Consider the following 21,963-nt stretch of genomic DNA (forward strand, 5'->3'; position numbering starts at 1 on the left):
TTATGCAATTTAACTTAAATTCTGTATCTCAAAAGACAATTAAAGGTGGCCATGGTCCTACATTTTGATGTAGAAATGCATCAAAATGTTGATCTAGTTTCTCTTTATGAACGCTCCCTGTTGTTACTCACAGAGATAAGAGAAGGGAGGCTCCTTGAAATTAGGGTTATAAGTATTGATTTATTTTTTTTTAAATGTAACATTATTTACACAGGATAGTTACTGAAAGTTAACTGAATTAAAGAAACAAATTAACTTGTAAGCAGGCACCAAATGCAAATATGATAGGACAAGTAACGCCTTCCTTTTAGAGCCACATTACATGCTCCTGTACTGTTCTCCAAAACCTTGCATTGCTGAAAGCAGATGAAGTATGCATTTGTCAAATGCTGACTGGTTGACAAGTGATCCGGAATAGGGAAACGAGTGACATCGGAGTTCACCGGGAATGGAAGAGCAAAGAAAAAAAAAAACCCCAACAACTTCAAATATAAAAATAAAGCATGGAAAGCACAGACGGGGACTGTAGTGGACATGTTTCATTGTTTTTTACCACTTGTTTCGCTCCAGCTTCTAGTATGTTATAAATTTGCTGATTTCTTTGGCTTGTTGAAGGACCAACAACAGTACAAGCAGTAGTGGCCACATAATTTGTACACTGCCCCAAACTAGCAACAAGGCTCTCTGGACACAGACCCGCTATCCCTGGACAGCAAACACATTAGCTAACCTGGGCCATAAATTCATCTTAAAGGAGTTGACCTTATTTTTTCTTTATTCTATAAATAGTATTTTGTTGTTGAAATTTGCACAATGGACAAAATTTGTTCCCTAATACTGCACAAATGGTGGCCCTAATACTCCATGGTATGTTTTTGCGAGGGTACTACACCTTTTAATCTTTCAGTTCAAGCTTCTGATCTTGAAAGACTATCACTCATTATCAAGGATTTTGATGTGAAAGCAAAGCATCTTACAAAACAGACATTTACTAGACGGTGCATTTTAGTGCTTGAGACTTTTACAATACCATTTTCTGTTATGGAAGCCTGCACAGCTGTGCCTTAGATAAAAAGTTTTTCTTTGATACAAAGGCTGATATTTGCTGGAGTACAGAGATATACAGAAACTGCCTAAATGAAAAATCATCCATTTAAATATGATGTTTACAGTGTTTTTTCAAAGTTTTTTCCACAAAGTTGAATCTTTTCAAACTGTCGCAATATCTCCCTCGGTGTAATCTGTAAATATTTGAGCTTCTCTGCTGACATATCATTATGACTGACACCATCATACATGTGTCTCCAACCCAGCTGCAGCAGCAGTGGCACAAAGCAGCAGATTAAAAAAAAATCGTGCAAAAATCACGTCTATCCACAACATCAATCTGACATTGACTTTGGGTATAAAATGGTCTTGAATCCTGTGATAGAGTTGGTAGAAGAAACTGCCACAATTGCACGTTTGACTGCAAAAAGACAAATGTCACAAATTTTCAGTTTGTTATACATCAGGAAAAAAAAAAATCACCCTGGATGAGAGATGGGAATCGAGAACCGGTTCTTGAAGAAAACTGTTTCCAAGTAGTCCAATTCTTTGGAGTTGTTAGTCTGCCTGCCTATTGATCCTGGGTCTTGCATTTGCACTACAATCAGCTGATTTCAGTTCGAGTGTCAGAGGAGGAAAATAGCAATGCAACCTAGAGTGTGGATTAGATAGTCAAGAACCCACAGTGAAAGCTGAGTGAATGCTGCCTGCTGGGATCAGCACTGAAGTTCTGTCTTTTGAGATACAGAATTTCAACAGGTAACATACAGATGAGCAGTCAGGTTGTAACCACCCTTGGTTGTGTTGTCAGCTTTGTATTCTACTAAGAGAAAGAACTTAGAGATGTGTGTCCTCATTAGGGATTTGTGTTGGTGTGTGGGGTTGTAGCCTGAGGTTTATATTGTTAAACAGTGATTATGAGACAGTGTGTTTCAGCTATTTTACAGCGTAACGAGTAGGTAATGTAACGAATAGTATAACAAATTAATTTTTCCCAAGGGTAATTAGGTAACATACTGCATTACTTTTCTTAAAAGTGTTCAGTGTAATATGTGTAATAATTGCCGTTTTGAGTAACGACTCCAAGACCGATCACAGTGAAGAAGGAAAATATCTCTACAAACATGCATAAACATTTGGCCTACAGCACGCAATTAATTTGCTTATTTAACCAGAGCAGAAGATATTCATAGTCCAAATTCAGGTGTGACCAGTTTATAAAGACACTTCATTGCCCTATAACTGACCCATCATACACCATCACGCTGTGGTCAACACTGCTCTCAAATGCCCGCAAGCCTCAATTTAGGTCAGCATCTTAAAAGTTTGAAGAACGTAAACTGAAAGTCTAGAGCTGACAAAAGAAAAAGGGGAAGGTGCAAATTGCATTCTTGTTTTCAAACACTTTCTCGGTGTCTTAAGAGGATATTCATACTTTTGTTCTCCTGTCAGGAAGGCTGATGTCTGGGTCAGTAACAGGCTGGCACCCCCGCAGAGTGGATACTTTGGAGTCACACAGCGCCGAAATCTGGGATGATCTTCCTAACCAGCAGGATACTCTTCCACCCCCGTGCTGGCTTAGTCTTTTAATAATTAGACAAGCTAGTTTGCAAGCTAGATAACTATAGATTAATTATTAGCATGATTGGAGCTTTGTTCCATTTAGTCATGACTACAAAAAAACCCCAACTATTTCATTCACAAAGATTGATGCACTACAGCTTTGGAAGCTGCAAAATATATATAAAGGAGAGAAAAGACATGCAAATCTTTACTTTTATAAAATAATATATAACAGGTGACCTATATTATTTCAAATCTTTCTAGATGAAAAGATTAAAAACCCACATAGAGCCATCGACTGCTGTGATGCATCTAACGACCTCGCTACGAGCCCCAAAAATGTCTGCTGCTGTACTTACAACTGAGTTTTTATCAAAGCCTCGACTAAAGCAGAATCTCCAATTCATTTTTGGGGGGAAGAAATTGCAGAAGAAAATGCATGCACACACACACACACACACACACACACACTCTCACAGCTCCCAGTGACTAATCTGCTGTGGGAGGTGGACAGCTTGAAGCTAACAGTGCAGACTCCAGCTAAATAAACCATCTAAGGATTGACACATCTAAGTAAAGATACAAGAGAACAGACTCTCGGCGAGAATTTTCCCTTTTATTCTGACACATCACACTTTTCCCACATTCAACCAACAACAGACCCAACTGAGAGTTAATTCTCTTCCATTGAGCCACGAATTGCCGCTACGAGGCTGCAATTGGCTGCTTGTGTGGCGGTGACCGATATATCTGGAATAAAGATAAACTCATCTTCGGATGTGGAGCTATTTGCTCGAGTACAAAGAGCATTATTTTGCCTCCTCAGCCAGCTACATTATGGTTTCATTAGGAGGCGGATTCAGTAGTTTGCAAACTGTTTGAATTGCAAAACCACGCTTTTGTCCAATGACAGAAAAAAGGACAAAGTTTAACAGCGCAATGATTGGATGGGGTTGAGCAGCTATTTGTGGATATGAAGGAAGACAAGAAGGTAAAGAACTTTTTCATGTGTGGCAAATCCACAGAAATTTAGATACTAAGATACCACGCTGCAAAAAAAAAAAAAGAAAGGTGTTTAATGCTTCTTGACCCTCTCTATTTTGGAGCATGACATTCTCTTAAAGCTTTAAGCTGTGTGAGAACTGTAGGAGGGCAGCTACACGGCAGTGCTTCTATGTTATGCCGTATATAGCAGAGCCCACTTGGTTCAGAGTGGTATATGAAAGGAGTACCTGGGAGACACGCTCAAGATGTGTACATGTGCATGAAGGTAGGATCAAATATGCACGTGCTCTCCAGGTTGATGTCGAACCAAATGAGTTGCATTTTAACTCAAAATGGCCAAACGGAAGATGTAGGTCAACCTCTGACGCAGTGAGGAAAAATATCCCAGACACGAATCGAATCAAGTCTACTGATGGAGCGTGCTTCAAGCAGAGAATTTTTTTTTGTTGTTAAATCAAGGTTGCCTTTTTTAATCAATTCTTGCACATCCAGCCTCAGATGTCTCGCTGGCCTCATGTTGCTTCTTCCCCGTTAAGACTTCATTCTATTTTCGAATGTAGCGACAAAAACATCACAAGGTATCGTGCAACAATGGCATGAAGAAACGTTTCACAAAGGATTTATTTCCAACACAATGCTCGGTGTGCCTCAAATGAGAACTGTGATTAGTGTGCAAGATAAATGAGAAAGATGGACCCGCGATAAATAGCTCCTTCTCTGTTGTTGTCTTCTAATTAAAGGCCTTCTTAATCCCTTTATTATAATCACATATTTAGCCCATTGCATATATCTCTCATATCTGGCCCTAGGTGTGTGATTAAAGAATGCAAATAGGCAGTATACCTAACTTTGCTCATTATATGCTGTGCAGACGTGCACATACTTGCACCCTCCTTGCCCTCACTGCACTTGCTCTTTCCATTTCGTTGACTCATGCCGGTCTGCCCATCTCTCCTTGACTCACTTCAAAGAGAACCCCCATCCCTCTAAAAGTGCCATTCTCCTTGGTGCTTATGGCTGATAGGCTGTGGCCTCATTCCCTCTCCGCTGCAGCCTGTCCCCATTGTGTCCCACTCTCAGAGAGTAGTGTGTGGGTGGAGGACAGACTGGCTCTCCAAAGTGAATGCCTGACATGGATGTATGGGCTGGGGGTGTATCCTCTCACCAAGCTAAACTATCATCCACCTGCAACTCCCAGCTGCCATATGTATCCCTCTCTGAAGAGGAGGAGGGGAGAAAGGGAACGAGAGAGACACGGACTGAGAGTACTTGTGGCACTCAGATGCCTGTTTAACTCTTGAGGAAGCTAATCATCGGATTGAGGTACTGAGGATGATGGGCTACAGGCTTTCAGAGAGGGGGGAGGTTGCTTTAAATGCAAATCCCTTTCTTATAAAAATCGGTTCCATTTAAAAGGATTTCTGGGAAACGATCCACATTTCCACGGCAGGGGAGACAGTCAGCAAGAGAAAACAGCATAGCACCAGTCAAACATCAAGGAGACAGAGGATGTGGAAGGAGTAGCAAAAGAAAAGGATACATGTCTGTGAAAGAAAGGATTGAGGCTCAAGTAAGGCCTCTCGGATAAAAAAATAGAAAAAACATCCTTTCTCCATTTGAGACACTGGGGTTTCGATTAGACTGAGCGGCATTACGCTATTCATCACAGCAGTTGTGCCTTGGACGAGCTAGGAGGAGAAAGAATAAACCGATGATGGGCGTTGGGTTTTAGAGGGTAGTCTCACCTTCGCCATTCCATGTGACTTTCACCCAAAACACTTTGGAGATGCACCACTTGTCAGCTAATGGGGTTAGCCTATTTTATAAGGAAAAATAGATAGTCTCAACAGATGGTTTAATAATTTTATATTAGTTTTTCAGAAATAATTAACAATATGCCAGAATTTCAGTGCCTTTACTACTCAGCAAAAATTTGCCATGTGGACAGGAAATAGTAGGTAACCACAGGTGCTGCTAATCACATTAATTAAGCATCTGCACCAAAATAGAACAGGAGCTTCATTAACTTCGTTAGTGAAAAATCTTGGCGCTTCTGTCGATAAAGATGCCTACCTGCAGATAAAGTATCACAATACGTTTTGAAGCAGTTGACTATTTTAAAAGTGGCTTCATTACTAACTGCTTTGCCTCCAAGGCACCAACCTGTAGCTGTGCAAACAATTGTTTGGAATAGACAGTGGATGGTGCATCTTTTCAGGTGCCACACAAAAAGATGTTACCATCACCTGCTTTAGCATTAGGGTAGCCGTGGTTTGAGAAAGTGATATGGAAGAAACCGCTAAAGAGACAGGATGACACTTCCCCCTCCTCGCTCCATCGCCAGAAGCTAAAAAAGTGCTGTCTGTATTTTTCAACCCAACAAGCCAGGCCTCAACCAAATATATTACTCTGGCAGCTGCACTCTCTTGTTGTGCATTATGTGAAAAGATGACTTGTAAATTATAAGGAAGTAACAGCTGCAGTAAAAAAAAAAAAAAAATCCATATTGCAGATGTACTTCCCATTCCCGTTCAAGAGAGATGGACATGGATTTCAAAACTGTTTACGTCAAGTTCAAGAGACATTTAGTCATCAACTGAGCCATTTCTCCACTACCAATTAAACCTACGTGCAGTTGACTTTGATTAAAAGAAGGTGAATCGTAGAAATGATTACAAAAAATAACACTTGGCTAACATGGAAAGTTGATGTATTGATAAGAAAGAAAAGCACAAGTTGTTCTGGATAGAAGAGAACCAGTAAAGTGATCAGTGTGGACCAATGAGCACAACCTTCCTCAAATTAATACATGAAATCAACATAAACGCCATTTCCTTTCCCCATCACGCTTTCCACACTGTTTTCATTTGTTTTTAGCTGAAGTCATTCTTTAATTACTTAATTACAGTTTAATGGCACCCCGCTGGAGAATTGCAGTGGTGTAATAATGGATAGAGAAAAAACAACAACAAAACACATATACATTAATCCATTTTCCCCAATTTTATGAAATTTGGCTTAAATCTGCTGCAACTAAGTGCATTTACTCATATCAAGAATTTACGTCTAGCCTCTTAGATGATCACAGGGGTGACAGAGGTGCACTAGCACTCAAAAATGGCTTCAAGCCACATCGCATATTACAAGATTGAAGAGATAACTGATAAGTGATAAGTGTTGGCATATCATTAAAGCTCTGGACCCGAACAGGTGGAAAAGACTGCAGTGGTCCTGTCACCGGCTGCATCTTGGCATTGCTGAGAAAGAGAAACTGTACATGAAAGATATAAAGGGGCTGGGAGAGAAACAAAATGAGCACTTTCTAGGTTGAGTGTGCGTGTGGGAGGATAAGGAGTCATTATGGCTTACATTTATGAAGTCAAATATGTTTTAAAATTGTAGTACATAAGTGGGAATTATTAATAGCGGTTAATACTTTAAACCCGTGGTTATAATTTTCTGTAAATTATGTGTTTTCTGTGGAAGGCAGACAAAAATGTTGTCTGGTGTGCCTGCATGTGTTCATCCTCGCTGCAGATTTCAACCAAAAAAAAAAAAAAAAAATGAGTGGTATTAATTTCCAGCCAAACTAATTATCTGATCAAAAGGTCTGTGTTTTAATCTTCACAAAGACAGAGGGAAGAGAGATCCATGCTCTGAACAACCAAGTGGTGTGTGTAAATGAGTCATTTATCCTTTAGTTGGAAAAGGAGGAGAGATTTGGCAGCTGTGAGCTTCATCTGCCCTCCCATCAGTTCATTACAGAATTCCCTACTAGGTGGAGAACAAGGGGGGGAGTGATCCAGAGTGTGCCGGCAGAGGAGTGGGCCATTACCCAAGACACGAAAAACCAGACATCTTGTTCACACTTGGCAAGACACAGATGTTCTAGAGCCGGCCGACAAGGTGCTACGAGGCCTCGGCTCCCGTCTACACGCCAGTTCTTCACCGCCACTGTCTGCGCCGCACCTGTTTGGAACCAGCATCTTTGCAAATACGCAGAAAAGGTCAAGCGGAGACGAGTTGACAAGCTATTCAGGAGATGCTCAATAACTCTGACACCAAAAACATGTGGGACGTCACCTCCCACACAGAGCCTGAGGTTAAGGATCTGCTGTGTCCCAGAGAGAAAGACTGAAGAAGAAAAATGGACAGTTGAGTCAGAGGTCAAGTCTCAGCTGCAAAAAACCTGCTGCTCCAGCTGGAGGAGAATCTCCAGCTCCTCTAACGGCCAAATTCCGAACTCCCAGAAAACTGACCAAAATTAAGTGTCTGGGAAAATCCCATACTACGCTCTCAAAATACAAAGTCAACAAAGTTTTCCCCGCAAGAATTCAGGCTCTCGGTAGCTGCAGTAATTTAACTTCTACATGTGACGGGTGTGCGTGCACAAGTGGCAAATCCAATCCTTAAAAGCCCTTTAATAAAACTGCGGGCCATGTCATGTACGCCACATCCATGTGTATGTACAGCATGAAGCCAAACTGGAAGCCTCAGTAAGAAGGGAGGGTTGAGGCCTCAAACCAGATGCAGCTGACAGATTTGTGTTCACAGCACTGTATATGTGAAGTCATGCATGTACATGGAGTTCCTGTTTAGAACGGTTTTCGATTGGAATGGAAATACCCAGGAAAAAGTGGGCTTTTTTTTAATAGCCTTATTGTTTTGTTTGGGGTTTTTTGCGGGGGGGGGGGGGGTGAATGGTAAAATTAGTAAAACTACCTGAAGAAGCACGTGTTGGGAAACGACAAGAGAAACGCCAGCATTTTGCTTTAACTTAATATATAGACCGCATGTCATTTCGCCTTGATTAACTAATGCCAACAAGTGATGGAGAGGGAAATAAACATACTAGCTGTGAGCCAGTGAGCAAATATGACTACAGTGCTGTGTGCAAAGTTATAAGCAGTGCCAAAAACGAAAAAGCACAACGTGGAATAAAACGTAGTCCTCGCAGGTGAACAGGAGCGAGCAGCCTACACAGCAGTAAGGTACTTTTTAAAGACCCTGCAGTTCAACAGCTCTTAAAGAAACCCAGTTGTGATCCTTTGATCCTCGGTAAACACAGGCCTATTATTTCCAAAGACCATTTTCTATAAATGGCTTTTGCAGAGAGATGTTTCGGCAGCAGCCTTAACAAACTTAAATCAGTTTGCAGTACCCTCCGCGTAGCCGAAACTTCCCTATTAATGTCACAATAAGACAGAGACGTGTTAGAAGACTAGGAACAAATAAACACTCAGCCTCCTCTGCTTTTTGTCAGCGTGGCTCACTCAGAGTTACTCTTCCACCCTTGCATTAAGCAAATTATCCAGACACTGCCCCTGTTGTTATGCTGATGATGTGGAGCTATACTCCCTTGTAAAAACCAGACCATTTGAAACCATCATCTTCTTTAACATTATGACAGATAATTTCAGGCTGCCTTGTTTCTCCCCCTTCATGGTTCACAAAGCTGATCCAGGACAATTTGCCTGTTAATGTCAAGCCTGCTGCCAGAACTGAATAGAAATTATGATCCAGATTACACATTTGATATGAAATGTGAGAGGTTTTTTTTGTTTTGTTTTGATTTCCTTTTTCCCTCCAGGGCTTAATGTAAAAGTTTAAAAGCACTCTACATTAACCCACTAAAACCACACCACGCCTGTACTAGCCTCTATCCACTGAATGTTTTAGTATTGATTTTAAGGTAAGCTGGTTAATGATCCCCCAGGAAGCAGAGTGGGAACCTTGTGATGACTTGAAAGTGAAAAAAGAAGAAAAAAAAAAAACAATAGTGAGCTGGTCTTAGAAATGGCCTTTCTGAAGCCACAAGGAGCTTGTAAAAAAACAAACAAAAAAAAAACAATATTGATTGGCACCACGGTGACACAGTTCTGTCAAAACAAACTAAATAATCCACTGCCAGATGGAGGAGAAAAAAAGCCATTTCTTGCAAACACAATGTCTACAGTGACATTCTTACTGCTATTTATCAGTAACAGTGAGCTTGTGGCCGTGATTTTTCTGCGATTACTTGGATAAAAAATGACTTGTGTGGTGTTTTGCACAGCATGCTTTTTAAAATGCATTGTGGTTTTACGACACTTCCCGCTGGTAAGAGACGGGATGTGATGCTAATTGGACATTTCACTCACCCAGACAAGTGTGGGCAGCACGTCAAGAAAATAATAATAATAATAATAATAATAATATGAAAATAAATAAATATTTAAGAGGAAAAAAACCCACTCACCTTCATCTGCAGTCGACAGAAGAGCCCAGTCCAGGAAGATGCACCCCAGCAGGACAATGCTCTGGTATATCAGCTCCATGGTGTCGTTACCAGAAGGTGAAAAATGAAGAGACTTGAATTAAAAACCAAGTGGCGCTGGCAGCCACTCGACTGGCAGCTCGGCTGTGCACCCACTGACCGAAAACCAGTCCGCATTTAAATTGGACTTCAGTAAAAGCCTCAACACTGTGCCGCAGAGAGAAAGCACACTTTGACTAACGCCTGTCCGTGCGTGGCTCCGTTGACAGTGAGCGTTTATAAGCAGGCTCAAAACTTGTCCAACTTTGTGTTGTGGTGAAAGTCTAGAAAAAACACACACACACACACAGGCAGAAACAAACCGCGGTGCTGCAACTCCTCGTGAGGCTCAGCCCTCTGTCAGCACACGGGCTGCATGGTTAAGAAAAAAACTTGTATGCTCGGCTTAATAAGCTCTTTGTGCACCACACGACTTCTCCCCCTAAAAAAGAGAAAGATTCTCCCCCCTCAGCTCGATGACCGAGCAGACTGCAACCAGGGCACCTCACTGCATATCTGTTAGATGCACATTTAGTCCTCACATAGCAGTCGCTTCATACCTTCTTCCACATCTCCACGTTCGGGAAAAATATCCAGGAAAAAAAGTCTGATTTAATTTCCTTTTTAATTCCTTCAGCAACCAGACTATTTGGCTGCGGGGGAAAAAAAAACCCAACGAAAGGTGGTGGGGATATATTGCGCGACAGGTCTAAGCTGGCCTGGTTTTACTCGAAAAATTAGACTGAAACTGGAAGAAAACGTCTACTTTGTATTCTGAGTAAGTCAGCGAACTGAATGTGCGCTGGATATCAAAAGTTGGGCGCTCGTGGCTCTGACTACTGTAAGCTGGTCACCAAGGACTTCAACACCGCATCAAACCCAGAGTCGAATGGCACGGGCAAGCTCCGCCCACTCTCGTTACCATAACAGCAGCGTCAAAAGCGTAGGTCAAAAGAAAGTTATGGAATTTCCGGCAAGCACCTTCAAAATAAAATTATATAAGCCGATAACATTCTATACGAATGAACCAGCAAGTTGGGGAAAAAGAGATCTAAATAGAGAATATATGACCTTTACATGATTCACAACTTACCATTCATTGTTTTGACAAATAAATTCCTATTTGCAAACTAATATATTTGGTGTCTGTTTGATAACATGTTTGTAATTTCACACATTTGTTGAATAAAAATATCTTAAAATATGGCGCTATAGGAAGCACTTCATTTCTTTGCGCATCTCAGTTTCGCACTCAGCTGGTATCTTGTTTTTCTTTTCTGGAATGCTTTTATTTTGACAATAATGTAACACGATTTCCGGTGTCGCTTAGATTTCTTTCATGAGCGTCTTGACTCCAACACTACAATTAATTCCGTCCTATTGCAAACGCTGGCATGCAGTTTTTGTAAACTGTGCTGTAGATAAAATCAGCAGGAAGTTGGCGGTACTTATAATCCAGCCCAACAGACTCCAGCCAATATTCCTTGAATTAATCCCCATGAATAAGAAATCAGTGTGTTTGGACAAAACAGAGAGGACAATTTTTGAGCCTTTATTGCCTTTAAGGAGCAGGGAGGGATATTAACCTGTATGTATGTAAGTATGATGGAATCGAGCTAAGGTCTGAAATGCTAAAGAATACGAAATGATGATGGATCAGCTCAGTACTACTTCACCTGATTCATGATGCAACTTTTCTGCAATATGGCCTTTGGCTATTAGAAGTTGTGTTCTCTTTAAAAAAAAAAAAAAGCATTAGAAATCTGGTGCATGAATTTGTACCATCTCTCTGTCCATTTTGAAGCGCATCTTTCCACGAGATGTGCCAGTACTTAAGTAATGAAATGTGCCACGGATCCGCTCGTTCTTCTGTAAGTTCAGTCATTTTGACCACAGTGTGATATCAAGAGAGCTAATAACATTGCTAAATCACAGCACTGGTGCTTGAGCACAACCTATTTTCTTATTTAATTCATGGCTGTTTTTTCTGGGAAGTCTGGCAAAGACAGCGGCATAAACAAGAGAAAATGCATATTTTAAATCTAAGTGACAAAATGTAAATCAGACATTAGCATTTCAAGCTTGCTAACAAGGCCAGACCAATGCTTAATTTGGGCAGGGCGAGACCAGCAATTCCCGTTCTCCTGGGGTCAGCTGTTTCATTTTTGTTGTTGTTGATGTAATGTCTGTAAAGCAGAATAATTAAGTAAAACATCTGGGTTACTGTACATCCACTTCCAACCATCAAATGATCCAGCCCACTGACAACACAGCACATGGTATATCACCCAAAATCTGAGGTTAAGGATCTGCTGTGTCCCAGAGAGAAAGACTGAAGAAGAAAAATAGACAGTTGAGTCAGAGGTCATGTCTCAGCTGCAAAAAACCTGAGTATACAAATGTCAGAGGATGGATTGTGAAGATGTGCAAATGTCTGTAATGAGCTATATGTGAACATGATGAAGAGAAGGGGTCTATATTCTACATATCGTGTGCACAACAGTAGTATTTGTTTACTTGCTGTGAAAGTCGTTCGGAAAATATAAAGGTCAAATGTTAGAAAAAGCATTGCCTGCATCTCTGTGGATCTCACTGGAGTGCAAATATCGTACAAGCAAAAAGTCAACAACTCATCCCGACTCAGTAACAAAGCCTTTTGGTAACAAAGCCTTTTGCACATTTTATAGGCTAAGCGTCAAACTTTATTTCTGTTTGTTTGTCTGTTATATACAATAAGTGGTCAGAGGGTCCAGACAGCATGCATTCAGATGCCGCTTGAGGGTGTCCATATCATCAAAGCTGTCATATTTACTGTATTCAATGCATGAAATTCTTCTTCTTGCATCAGGAAGATGCAATGGGAGCTTCAACAGGAAAACATAAAATGAGAAATGTCCTTGTGAAGTTCAATTTGTCTTTAAAATATAAATCTAAAACTTCTAAGACCTCCAGAGTGTGAGCCAGAGGAGCCTTTAGACCAGAATGACCCACTAAAGGTAGAAAACAAAGCTATTTGTCAGCCGCGTTTTTTTTCACACCCCGTTTATTGTCGACGCCGCTTAGTTAGGACACCTGAATGTCATCCCTGTTTTAGTGATTGCCATGAAATGTTCAAAACCTGTGAAATGCAGAGCTTTGTGAGACTAGTAGAGCTAGTTGTTTTGAGGATTCAAACATAGACGCGAGCAGAAGATGTACTTGGATAAATGTCATGGAGCCATAAAGACGTTCCTGCCAGACTTCTAACGGTGTTGATGTTGTATGTAAAAACGCACTCAAAGCAGGTCATTTTACTGTCTTTGGCAAAGCAATGACACTTCACGGTCACAGAGAATTCACTGAAGCTGTTAGTTTGTCAGCTGGTTAGTCCTTTCGGTCTAGAATGAAAACTGGATGTAAAGCTGCAAAAATCACCGCCACAAAGCAAAAAATCATACCGACCTCAGCGGTGTTTTGACTTTTCCCTCAGCATTAGCCTTGAGGTGACCGCTTTCTATCTTTTTTTGTGTAAAATGTGTCCAAAAAAAAAAGTGGAAAACTGAAATATGTGTTTTTAAAAACATCGCTCATGTGATGTATCTCACTGACCTCACTGACACTGGTGATATCATAGACTGTATATAAAGCATGAATGTAGCCACGCTGCCCACATCTTGGTTTTTGAAGCCAAGTCTGAGAAACCAAAAACACTGCTTATCCAGTAGCAACTTGTCACTCACAAGTATAGCCACACCCTAAAGCGTACTCGGCTTAATCATACGTTTTTACTCTAAATAGCACCATCATTTACAAAATAGACACCTTGCTGTATTAGATGGAACTTCAAACTAGCAATTGAGACAAGAAAGTCACCAGGTAAATGTTTATGGAGGTATTAAACTAAGGGAGAAGTCGGAGAATTTGATCATAGAGGTTTGTAGAACAAAATGAGAGCGATTACTCCCTGGTGGCCATTAGAAAGAATGCAGACTAAATGCACTTCACCTTTCAGACCCAGAATCTGGACCCGTCTGTGGATCTTAGGTAATCGACTTAATTTGCTGATTTGAAGTATCCCTTTCTCCGCTTTTTCTTTCCTTTACTAAGTTTATTTTTGTGGTTTTACATTTAACGTCTCTAAAATTATGAGTTTCAGTCTGATGTCAGGATTGGGAAGGGAAAAAAAAGTAGCAAAACCCTGGCTTGTTAAAAGTCTGGCATTCAGGATTTTGCTCAAGATCACTTAACTAATCATTTGATGGTCCAAGGATGTCAAATCACCTTGCAGTCAATAGCAGATCAAACTTTAGCTGATCTTTAGCATCCTCAGGTTTGTCTAAGTCCGGTCAGCCTGACATTCAGTAGATGTGAACTTCTAACGGTCTTAAAATGTTTTCACAGTGACATAATGACACAGAGCATGTAATGAGCTAAAGAGCTATTTACACATCAGGAACAAGTGGTAAAAATGCACATTAACATTTTGTAAGCCAAGCTCTACTGGCAGAGCCACGCACGAGCTTCTATCTTGACTCACTGCACAATCGGGTATTTTCAGCTCTGCTTCTCTTCCTTTTCTGAAGCGACAGAACAGGAGCCATCCACAAATGCCCTAAAATGTCTGTATGCTTTCATTATCTATTATTTTCCAGCTGTACACGTGTGCATTTGGTATTTTGTGTATTCCTCAGTAGGCAAACGGGGGTATTAAGCAGAAATTTAAAAATGCAAATGCTGGCATGTTTCTGTGGGCCATCATCCTAATTCTGGCATCGTACCTCATCACTGATACTACAAAATGAAACGTGTGCATTTGGCTCAGGTGACATTATAAGCTTTCACGGGTTAAGCTCTGTTTTTGCAGATGCAGCTTAGTAAAAGTGACACCACAAGGCTGTACTCTGAAATCGCTGTCGTTCTCTCGGGTCGGCAAAACCTCACGGTGCAAAATTAAAATCTTTTCCACGTTGCTGTTTTTCGGCTAAATAAGCACGAGGTAAAATTTCTCACACACTGCCCTTCCTCACTTTAATTGGGTGCGCATGGGTATTCAGTTTGTTTTTTTTTCTCTTTTTTCAAGAGAAGTAAAATCACAATCCATTTCAAATCATTATCACAAAAAGAAACAAGGGGAAAAAACACATACAAATATTTTTGATGGTTGTCTTGACTGCACTGTGTGTGTCTGTGTGTGTATGTGTGTTTTAAATGAGCCCTTAAGACTCAGAGAAAAGCAAAGGAACCCATTAGACTTAGCTGCAGGAGGAGTTATTATCCTGGTCTAGGGATTTGGGATGACAGCTGTTTTCACACCGGTGTAAAGTGGCATCGTAATGGCAAAAATCCTGCACCACACCCTGCCCATCACCGGTCTGAGGATGAATCATCTCATCTTCATGCAGACAGTCTGATACATGGATAAAGAGCAATGAAGCATCCAAACTGACATCATCCAGATTTACTAATACGGCACGTGATAAACAATAGAGACACGAACAATTGAGCAATGAACTCAAAGTCATCCTGCACAAACAGCTAAGCTGGCACCAGGTGGGCCCTCGGGGGTGTGAGAGCATAACGAGGAGAAGAAGGGATCAGTCAAACACAGTGGGCTGATATGAAGTATGAACGAGGAGGAATGGCTCTGCGTTTGATCCTCCACTTCAGGCTGCCGCTGTCGTGTTGTAATTAAGGTAACAAATGATACTGACAGTCGTCTGTTAGAGCCGTATGTTTGGCTGTGTGACTGAAGCATCTCGGTGAAGCAAGCCTATCGCTGACTGTTCCTGGTGAATTTTTTTTTAAGACTCCTGGATGCCTGCTATATTATCATGTAGATGTAAGAGGATTAGCTTAACCAAAGAGTTACAGCTGTTCAGACGAATACAGGCATGCCTTTCTGACAGCTCATGCAACTGTAAAAAAAAAAAACAAAGAAGAAAAAAAAAGTGGGCCTGTCTACTGAAAATATCCCACTGTTTTCGTAAGGCTACCCCTGCTGAAGTTAGGACTAAAAGTAAAGGTTCCAGGAAGACCATAGGAGGGGGCCTTCAGGTCCACTGAAGGCTTTTGGCTTTGAGTTGTGCGATAGCTTGTGTTGTACTGAAATGCTTCACCGGTTTCCCCGTACAGAAGTTCAGAGGTTTGGAGGTTGCTTTGAATACCTAGGAAAAAAAATATTCTCAGTTGAATCTTCTTTCCAGCACTCGCACGTCAGCTGTTCTTTCATCCAAATCCAGCAATGTCACTGCAGCTCTGTACAGCAACAGGTAAAAAGAGGCACTGCTCCCTCATCGGCCCATTTTGAAGCCCGCTGTGAATAATTGCCGGTGGAACGCGACAGACTTGCAACTCATAATGACTATAGGCTCCATTGCACAGAGTTATAAGATCAAACAGTCTAACGATTAATTTCCTTCCACCAGATTTCACATTCTTCATATTTGGAGAGAAATTTGATTCTAATAACTGGCATGATTTAATTATTACATTTGGAAGCGTTCATTCCTCATCCCTCTGTTGTGGCTCTGCCAGAAATCTGGTTTGGTCCCTGTGTTTCTGTCTCTCTTGCATTCTCCCTTCTGTTTCTGTGGGTGTTTCTGTGTATCTCTGTGTGTTTGCGTTTCCCTGGCCATGGCCACTCCTTTCCCTGCCCGAGGTCCCTGCGGCTGCCACACCTGCACGTCCTCTTTCAGTCAGCTTCAGCGGCACACCAACCCCTCGGTACTCCTCCGAGGCAGATCGCACGGTCACCTCCGCTGAGCCTCCTGTGTGTGCCAAATCGCCTGTCTGCTCACTGTCATCTGCTTGTCTGCAGACAGATGACCACCAAACCATTCTCTTCGCCCACCTCCCTGCTCAATCACTCCCTCGCTGCTCAATGCATTACTCTCCAGCTCGCCATTTAAAGACTACTCACTCCTCAGCCTCTACTCAGTCCACCATCTCTCAGTCAATAAATCTTTTAGACGTTTTCCCTTTGACTTTGTGCTGCTTTTGGGTCCGAGTGATTGGTAAATCATAGCACCCTTTTTTGTTTAAAAGGACCCCCCCCCCCCCCCCCCCCCCCTCCCATCCTGGCAGTAAGACGGGATACATGCACTGGAGTGTTTGTACATCTGCGAATCAGGGTTGCAAACCATGAATCACTTTAATGATTAAAGAGAGAGTTTATTCACAGAGTCGGTTTCTTAATTAGGAGGAAATTTCAAATTCTAACTTTGAAGTAAGCAACTTAATTTTGTTATTTTTTTCCCCCTCTTCTCTCTCCCCGCATCTATCCATCTGTCAGGCATCTGGCTTCTTCGAGAGTCCAACTGTGCATTCTTACACCAGCTTGTGGGTATATGCATTGCGTGCCTTGGTACATGAAGTAGACATGATGACTGATAGGAGGATAACAGAATCATGTGGATGTTAGTAACCTGATGGCTGTAAGACTTCACCGTTTTGTCAGCTCGAATCCTGTTTAAGGTCTTTGATGGATGTTCTCTCATCCTTCTGCCTGATTCTGTTTGTCACTTGTAGTTATAATGCACCAGGCACTGGGCTCGGGTCAGATAGAATAACAATGTTCTGTATTTCAGGAACCGAATAAGTGGTTTAAGATAAAATGTAATTTAAACCACTTAACTTCTTTCAGTAACTCTTATTAAGCTCTGCAAAGGTGATATGTTTTGATTCTGCTCAAAGCTGGGATATCTTAGGGAAAATGGGATTTACACAAGCACAAACAAAAGTTCAGTGGGTTGCTTGGTTGCACAGCAGGAGTTTGTAATGACCTGCCCATTGGCAAGTCAGTAAGCTTAAAAGCTTTCTGGATTTTTATTTTATTTTGCCAAAGGCCTGTTTTTTCAAGTGGCGATAGTTAATTTGTGGCTGCATAATAAGAAATAAATTCAGAGTTCATGAAGAGAACGAGCTCAGGTAACAAATAAACGTGGCATTTGCGAGTTTCTAATCCAAAGAGGTTAAGCAATCACAGGGATATAGCATCACAGCGGCCTTACACAAAATCTGAATGTCTACCTACACACACCCAGGCACTGCAGCATATCATGCGATCAAAAGAAGGGATCCTCGTGATTGTGTGCTTTTCTAAAGAGAAAATGGTTCCCCCGATGAGTGAAGGCAGGGTGGGGAAGCAACCAGCAAATAAGAGCCAGAGCAAGTCTGTGCAAATACATCTGAGAGGAGCTTGTGTAAGCAGCTGTAAATGGAGAATGAGTGCCCTCCTCTGGCCGGACTGTTATTTTCTTCACCTGTGGAACTGGGGTGGGAGTCCAACTATTAACAGGAACAAGCAAACAAAGGAAAAAAAGAAGGCTGCTGAGTCCATTTTCAGAAAGCATTTTTTAAATTAATTTTTATTATTTTATAGCTAATTTACAACAAGCGCTTCACTGAACTGGAACATTTTATTTTGCTTGATACTGTCATTGTTAAATATATTTTTCTGCATCAGCTGACTCTGTTGTAACTTTGTAATCAGTCTTTTCTGTAAAAATTCATATACTTTATAAGGAATATCACACTATGATAAGGATGGCTGAGAGAGATATTAAGAAATACACTGAACCCTCAAATAAAGAAACCCAAAACATATTGTTCAATTCATGGATGTGTCGCGGTGTGTCGTAGTTTCCGTGAGTTCTCTCTATGTGTAAATGTTAAATGCATGTGTGTGGACGTGCTGATATCTCCTTGCGTGTGTCGTTTCTGTGTTTGAGCAGTTAGAAACTGGGCTGTGGCTCTGATGGATGCTGCACTTGCACCAATTCAGCAGTGTGAACGGCTAAAACCTAAACCCACACGGCACTCCAACAACATATTTACAGCATTTCTGGCCAAGACCCGAGAGTTCTCTCAATGTGAAAAAATACAAAAATATACAGACAGGTGATGCAACTAGTGACAGTTCTGAATAAATCATACATATATATCTATATATGTATATAGATATATATATATATGTATGTATTTCAAACAGAAATTGATAGTCGTCATTCACAAGCTTCAGCTATTCCAAACTGAGCCAACAGAAGCATGTGAGCATAAAGTAAACAAATATAAATATGAATGGTCACTTCCATCGATACTTCCACCTTTACTCTTTTAATTCAGAACAAATCATAAGTAAATACAAAACACATGCTCTTAAAATCTTGACATGGGGTCCTCCTGCTTTCGCTCGCCATCTTTATCCCGCCGATACCTGTAGCATATAATGCCGTCAGTGCAAACTTTATACAGTTTAAATCTTAGACCCATAAAACCATCTTCATTGCATAACATCATAGCAGTATTGCACTACATCTTCGCGTGCGTGTCTCGCTCTCTCACTCACACACACACACACATTACAACCATAAGGATGGATGTTCTCATATAGCATCGCTTCTATTTTATACACGACACGCACTTTCTTGCCACTCTCGCACACAAGCGGCAAACACATACCCACACAGTCACACAGACGCACGCAGCTGCATTGCACACGTGTTTCAGTTTGTCTTCAGCGCGTACGAGAACACGTCGCGTGTTCTCGGTTCTAGTGTGAGGTCTGCTTTACGTTGACTTCAATGGTTCAGTTAGTTGTGTGTAGCTTTCTGCTGCGCTTTGCAACACGAAAAATGGGATTGTGTGTAAATCCAAAAACCAAACTGCAATATTACCCCCCGCCCCAAAAAAAAAAAAAAAAATCAATGGAATATTATTTGGAAATGTTAATTTTTTTTACAGACTTAATCCCGTTAGAAATTGTCATAAAAAAGATATATATGCATATATATATATTTATATATATAGGCTATTTATTTGTTAAACATGACTTAGCTTTAATTTGTGTGGACACGGGAAGGAGAAAGAAGCAGGGAAAACTGGAAGAGAGAGAAAGGATAAAAGGACATATTCCTCCCACACAGAGGAGTCCCCGCACATGAACGAGCACCACCGTGCACACGCAGACACACACACTTACACACACATACGCCATGGCTTTTAACTGCGACCACTGGAGACGGTGTGTACGTCTGCGGCAGGGGAAGGGGGGTATCTTTTGGAAGAATGACCGATGAGTTTGCTGTGGTGCGATGAAGCTAAAAGCTCTGCTGTTTGTGCCTAGAGAGATAACATTCATCCTGGATGCTGACTAGCAGGTCAGAACAGCCAATCCGCCTGTAGAGGTGTGCTAGGTTACAGCTGAGTTTACGACCCTACGATTGTGTGTCTGTGTGGTTGTGTGTGTGTGTGCCGCTGTAAGGGAGTGAGGGTGTGTGTGTGTGGGTGCATGAGTGTGTTTGTGTGCATAAGAGAGTTGAGGCTAAACTACACGCCAGAGCATCTAGTATGCTCAGCACTGGCCTCTCATGACCATAATCACATGATCAGGTCTCTCTTCTCTTCTTGAGACATGCTAAAAAAAACAAACTCCTTCACTTTTTTCTCCTTCCTTTAGATTATTATCACGATTTTCTTCCTTTGTTTTTCTCTTCTCTCTCCGTTGTCTTTGAGGATGCATGCAGAAATTCAGCGTATGAGGTTTTTAGCAATATAATTATTTGAACTGCCTTTAAATAATGCCTTGCAATATTCAACATGGGGTGACCCGAACAAACGTCAGTCTTGGCCACTGAGGTGTTATTCTGAGTTCACACCCAGAACCAAGATGAGAATCACAAAAAGAAAAAAAAAAAGAAAAAGAAAAAAAAAAGCGGGTCTTTGCTGAGAAAGGACTCCTGGTCACGTGGGACTCAGCTGGATCTGGGCCCCTGTTCTCGGTCTTCCCCGTTCCTGTCCTGAAACAAGGCAGAGGTGGCAGGACGAGGAGGACAGAAAGCCAGGAGGTGATATAAAAAGAGTGGCCACTGTCTTTTGTTGTTTGTTTTTAAAGTGAGGGGGGACCTCCATCTGAGACATCGGTGCACTGAGGTGTTCAATGTCGGCATGAGACTCGAGATGGCTCTGTAGGTGAGGCGATAGCACCTCAGGGTCCATCTCTGCAAGGTCATCCTTTATTTTCTTTCGAGCCCTGCTCAGAATTAATGTCTCATGTCCACATACATCTAGACTGCTGTGTTGAGCTCCAGGTGACGTGGGCTGCAGTTCACACCCGGCATCAAAATGCAACTGAAATCCGCCTGAAATAGTCACTTCATTTGCTCCCTATCTGGTGGGAAAGTGCACCTGTATCCAAACACAGGTTAAACACATTACATATACACAAGTTATTATCTGTGATTTGGATATTTGCATCCCCCCCACCCCCACCAGCACCCAGTTTAGGGTGCAGTCACAGCTGCATCTAGAGCTGTCCACCCGTGTATCCGAGATGCATTTTAATGCAAAGTGTGAACTGGGTCGGCTTCATTATAGTGGGATACTGGTTTAGTCTTTTCTCTCAGTCTCTTTATACATCGCTGCATTTACATCTGTGTCAGAGTCTCTCTCCTTTTTATTTTTTATTTTTTGGTATCGTTCTTTGCCTCGCGGTGTCGCTGTGTTTTGTCTTAGTATGCGTTTATCTCTCTGTGTCATTCTCAGTGATTGCCTAAGCACTGACTTTGCTGGAGGACAGACAGGCAGGCAGGCGAGGCTGGCTTGGCTGTGAGGGTGAAGGGTGGCGGTCGATCGGTGGTTGTGAGGGAGGGGTGGTCGAGCGGGTGCAGCATCACAGCCTCTCCCGAGTGGGGATCCAGATGTAAGGCCCTGATTGCTCCTCAATCACTGTCTTTACTTTGTGATAGACCTCTTCAAAGCTGTCCCCTTCCACGACAGCTGCAGCGCGACACAGCATGTGCGACAGAAGGAGAGAAAAGAAAAGAACAAATAGAACAAGGTATGGGTTAAAGAAAAAAATGACACAGGCAGCAGGAAATTAAGAGAAACGAGCAAAGACAGGAGATGAAATTGAAACATTGGTTGGGTGGTGGCGTGGGGATAAAGAGAAACAGGGGAAATAACAATTTAAGATATAATCAATTATGAATATAGTTTTACAATCTGTGTACGACATCAAAGAAGAGGCACATTTACATCAGCTAAGCAGTTCTACACAGTTTCCCACGTGCTTTGAG

At 41.6% G+C, this 21,963-nt stretch overlaps 2 protein-coding genes across 5 annotated transcripts in view; both read right to left on the reverse strand.

Annotated features, from left to right (window-relative positions):
- Positions 1–10,826, reverse strand: part of ephb4a (eph receptor B4a) — a 40,758-nt gene extending 29,932 nt beyond the window's left edge. The window contains exon 1 of the mRNA XM_040032936.1: positions 9,854–10,826. Within this exon, the coding sequence (XP_039888870.1) occupies positions 9,854–9,932 (79 nt within the window). The 5' untranslated portion in view covers positions 9,933–10,826. The remainder of the gene's footprint in view (positions 1–9,853) is intronic.
- A 9,523-nt stretch (positions 10,827–20,349) lies between these two features.
- LOC120734248 (disks large homolog 4) overlaps positions 20,350–21,963 on the reverse strand; it is a 60,919-nt gene continuing 59,305 nt past the window's right edge. For all 4 annotated transcript variants that reach the window (XM_040032940.1, XM_040032939.1, XM_040032938.1 and 1 more), the window contains one exon: positions 20,350–21,664. In XM_040032940.1, the coding sequence (XP_039888874.1) occupies positions 21,558–21,664 (107 nt within the window). In that variant the 3' untranslated portion in view covers positions 20,350–21,557. The remainder of the gene's footprint in view (positions 21,665–21,963) is intronic.

The sequence above is a fragment of the Simochromis diagramma genome, unplaced genomic scaffold (assembly GCF_900408965.1).
Source record: "Simochromis diagramma unplaced genomic scaffold, fSimDia1.1 OVJJ01000216.1, whole genome shotgun sequence".
NCBI classification, from domain to species: Eukaryota; Metazoa; Chordata; class Actinopteri; order Cichliformes; family Cichlidae; genus Simochromis; species Simochromis diagramma.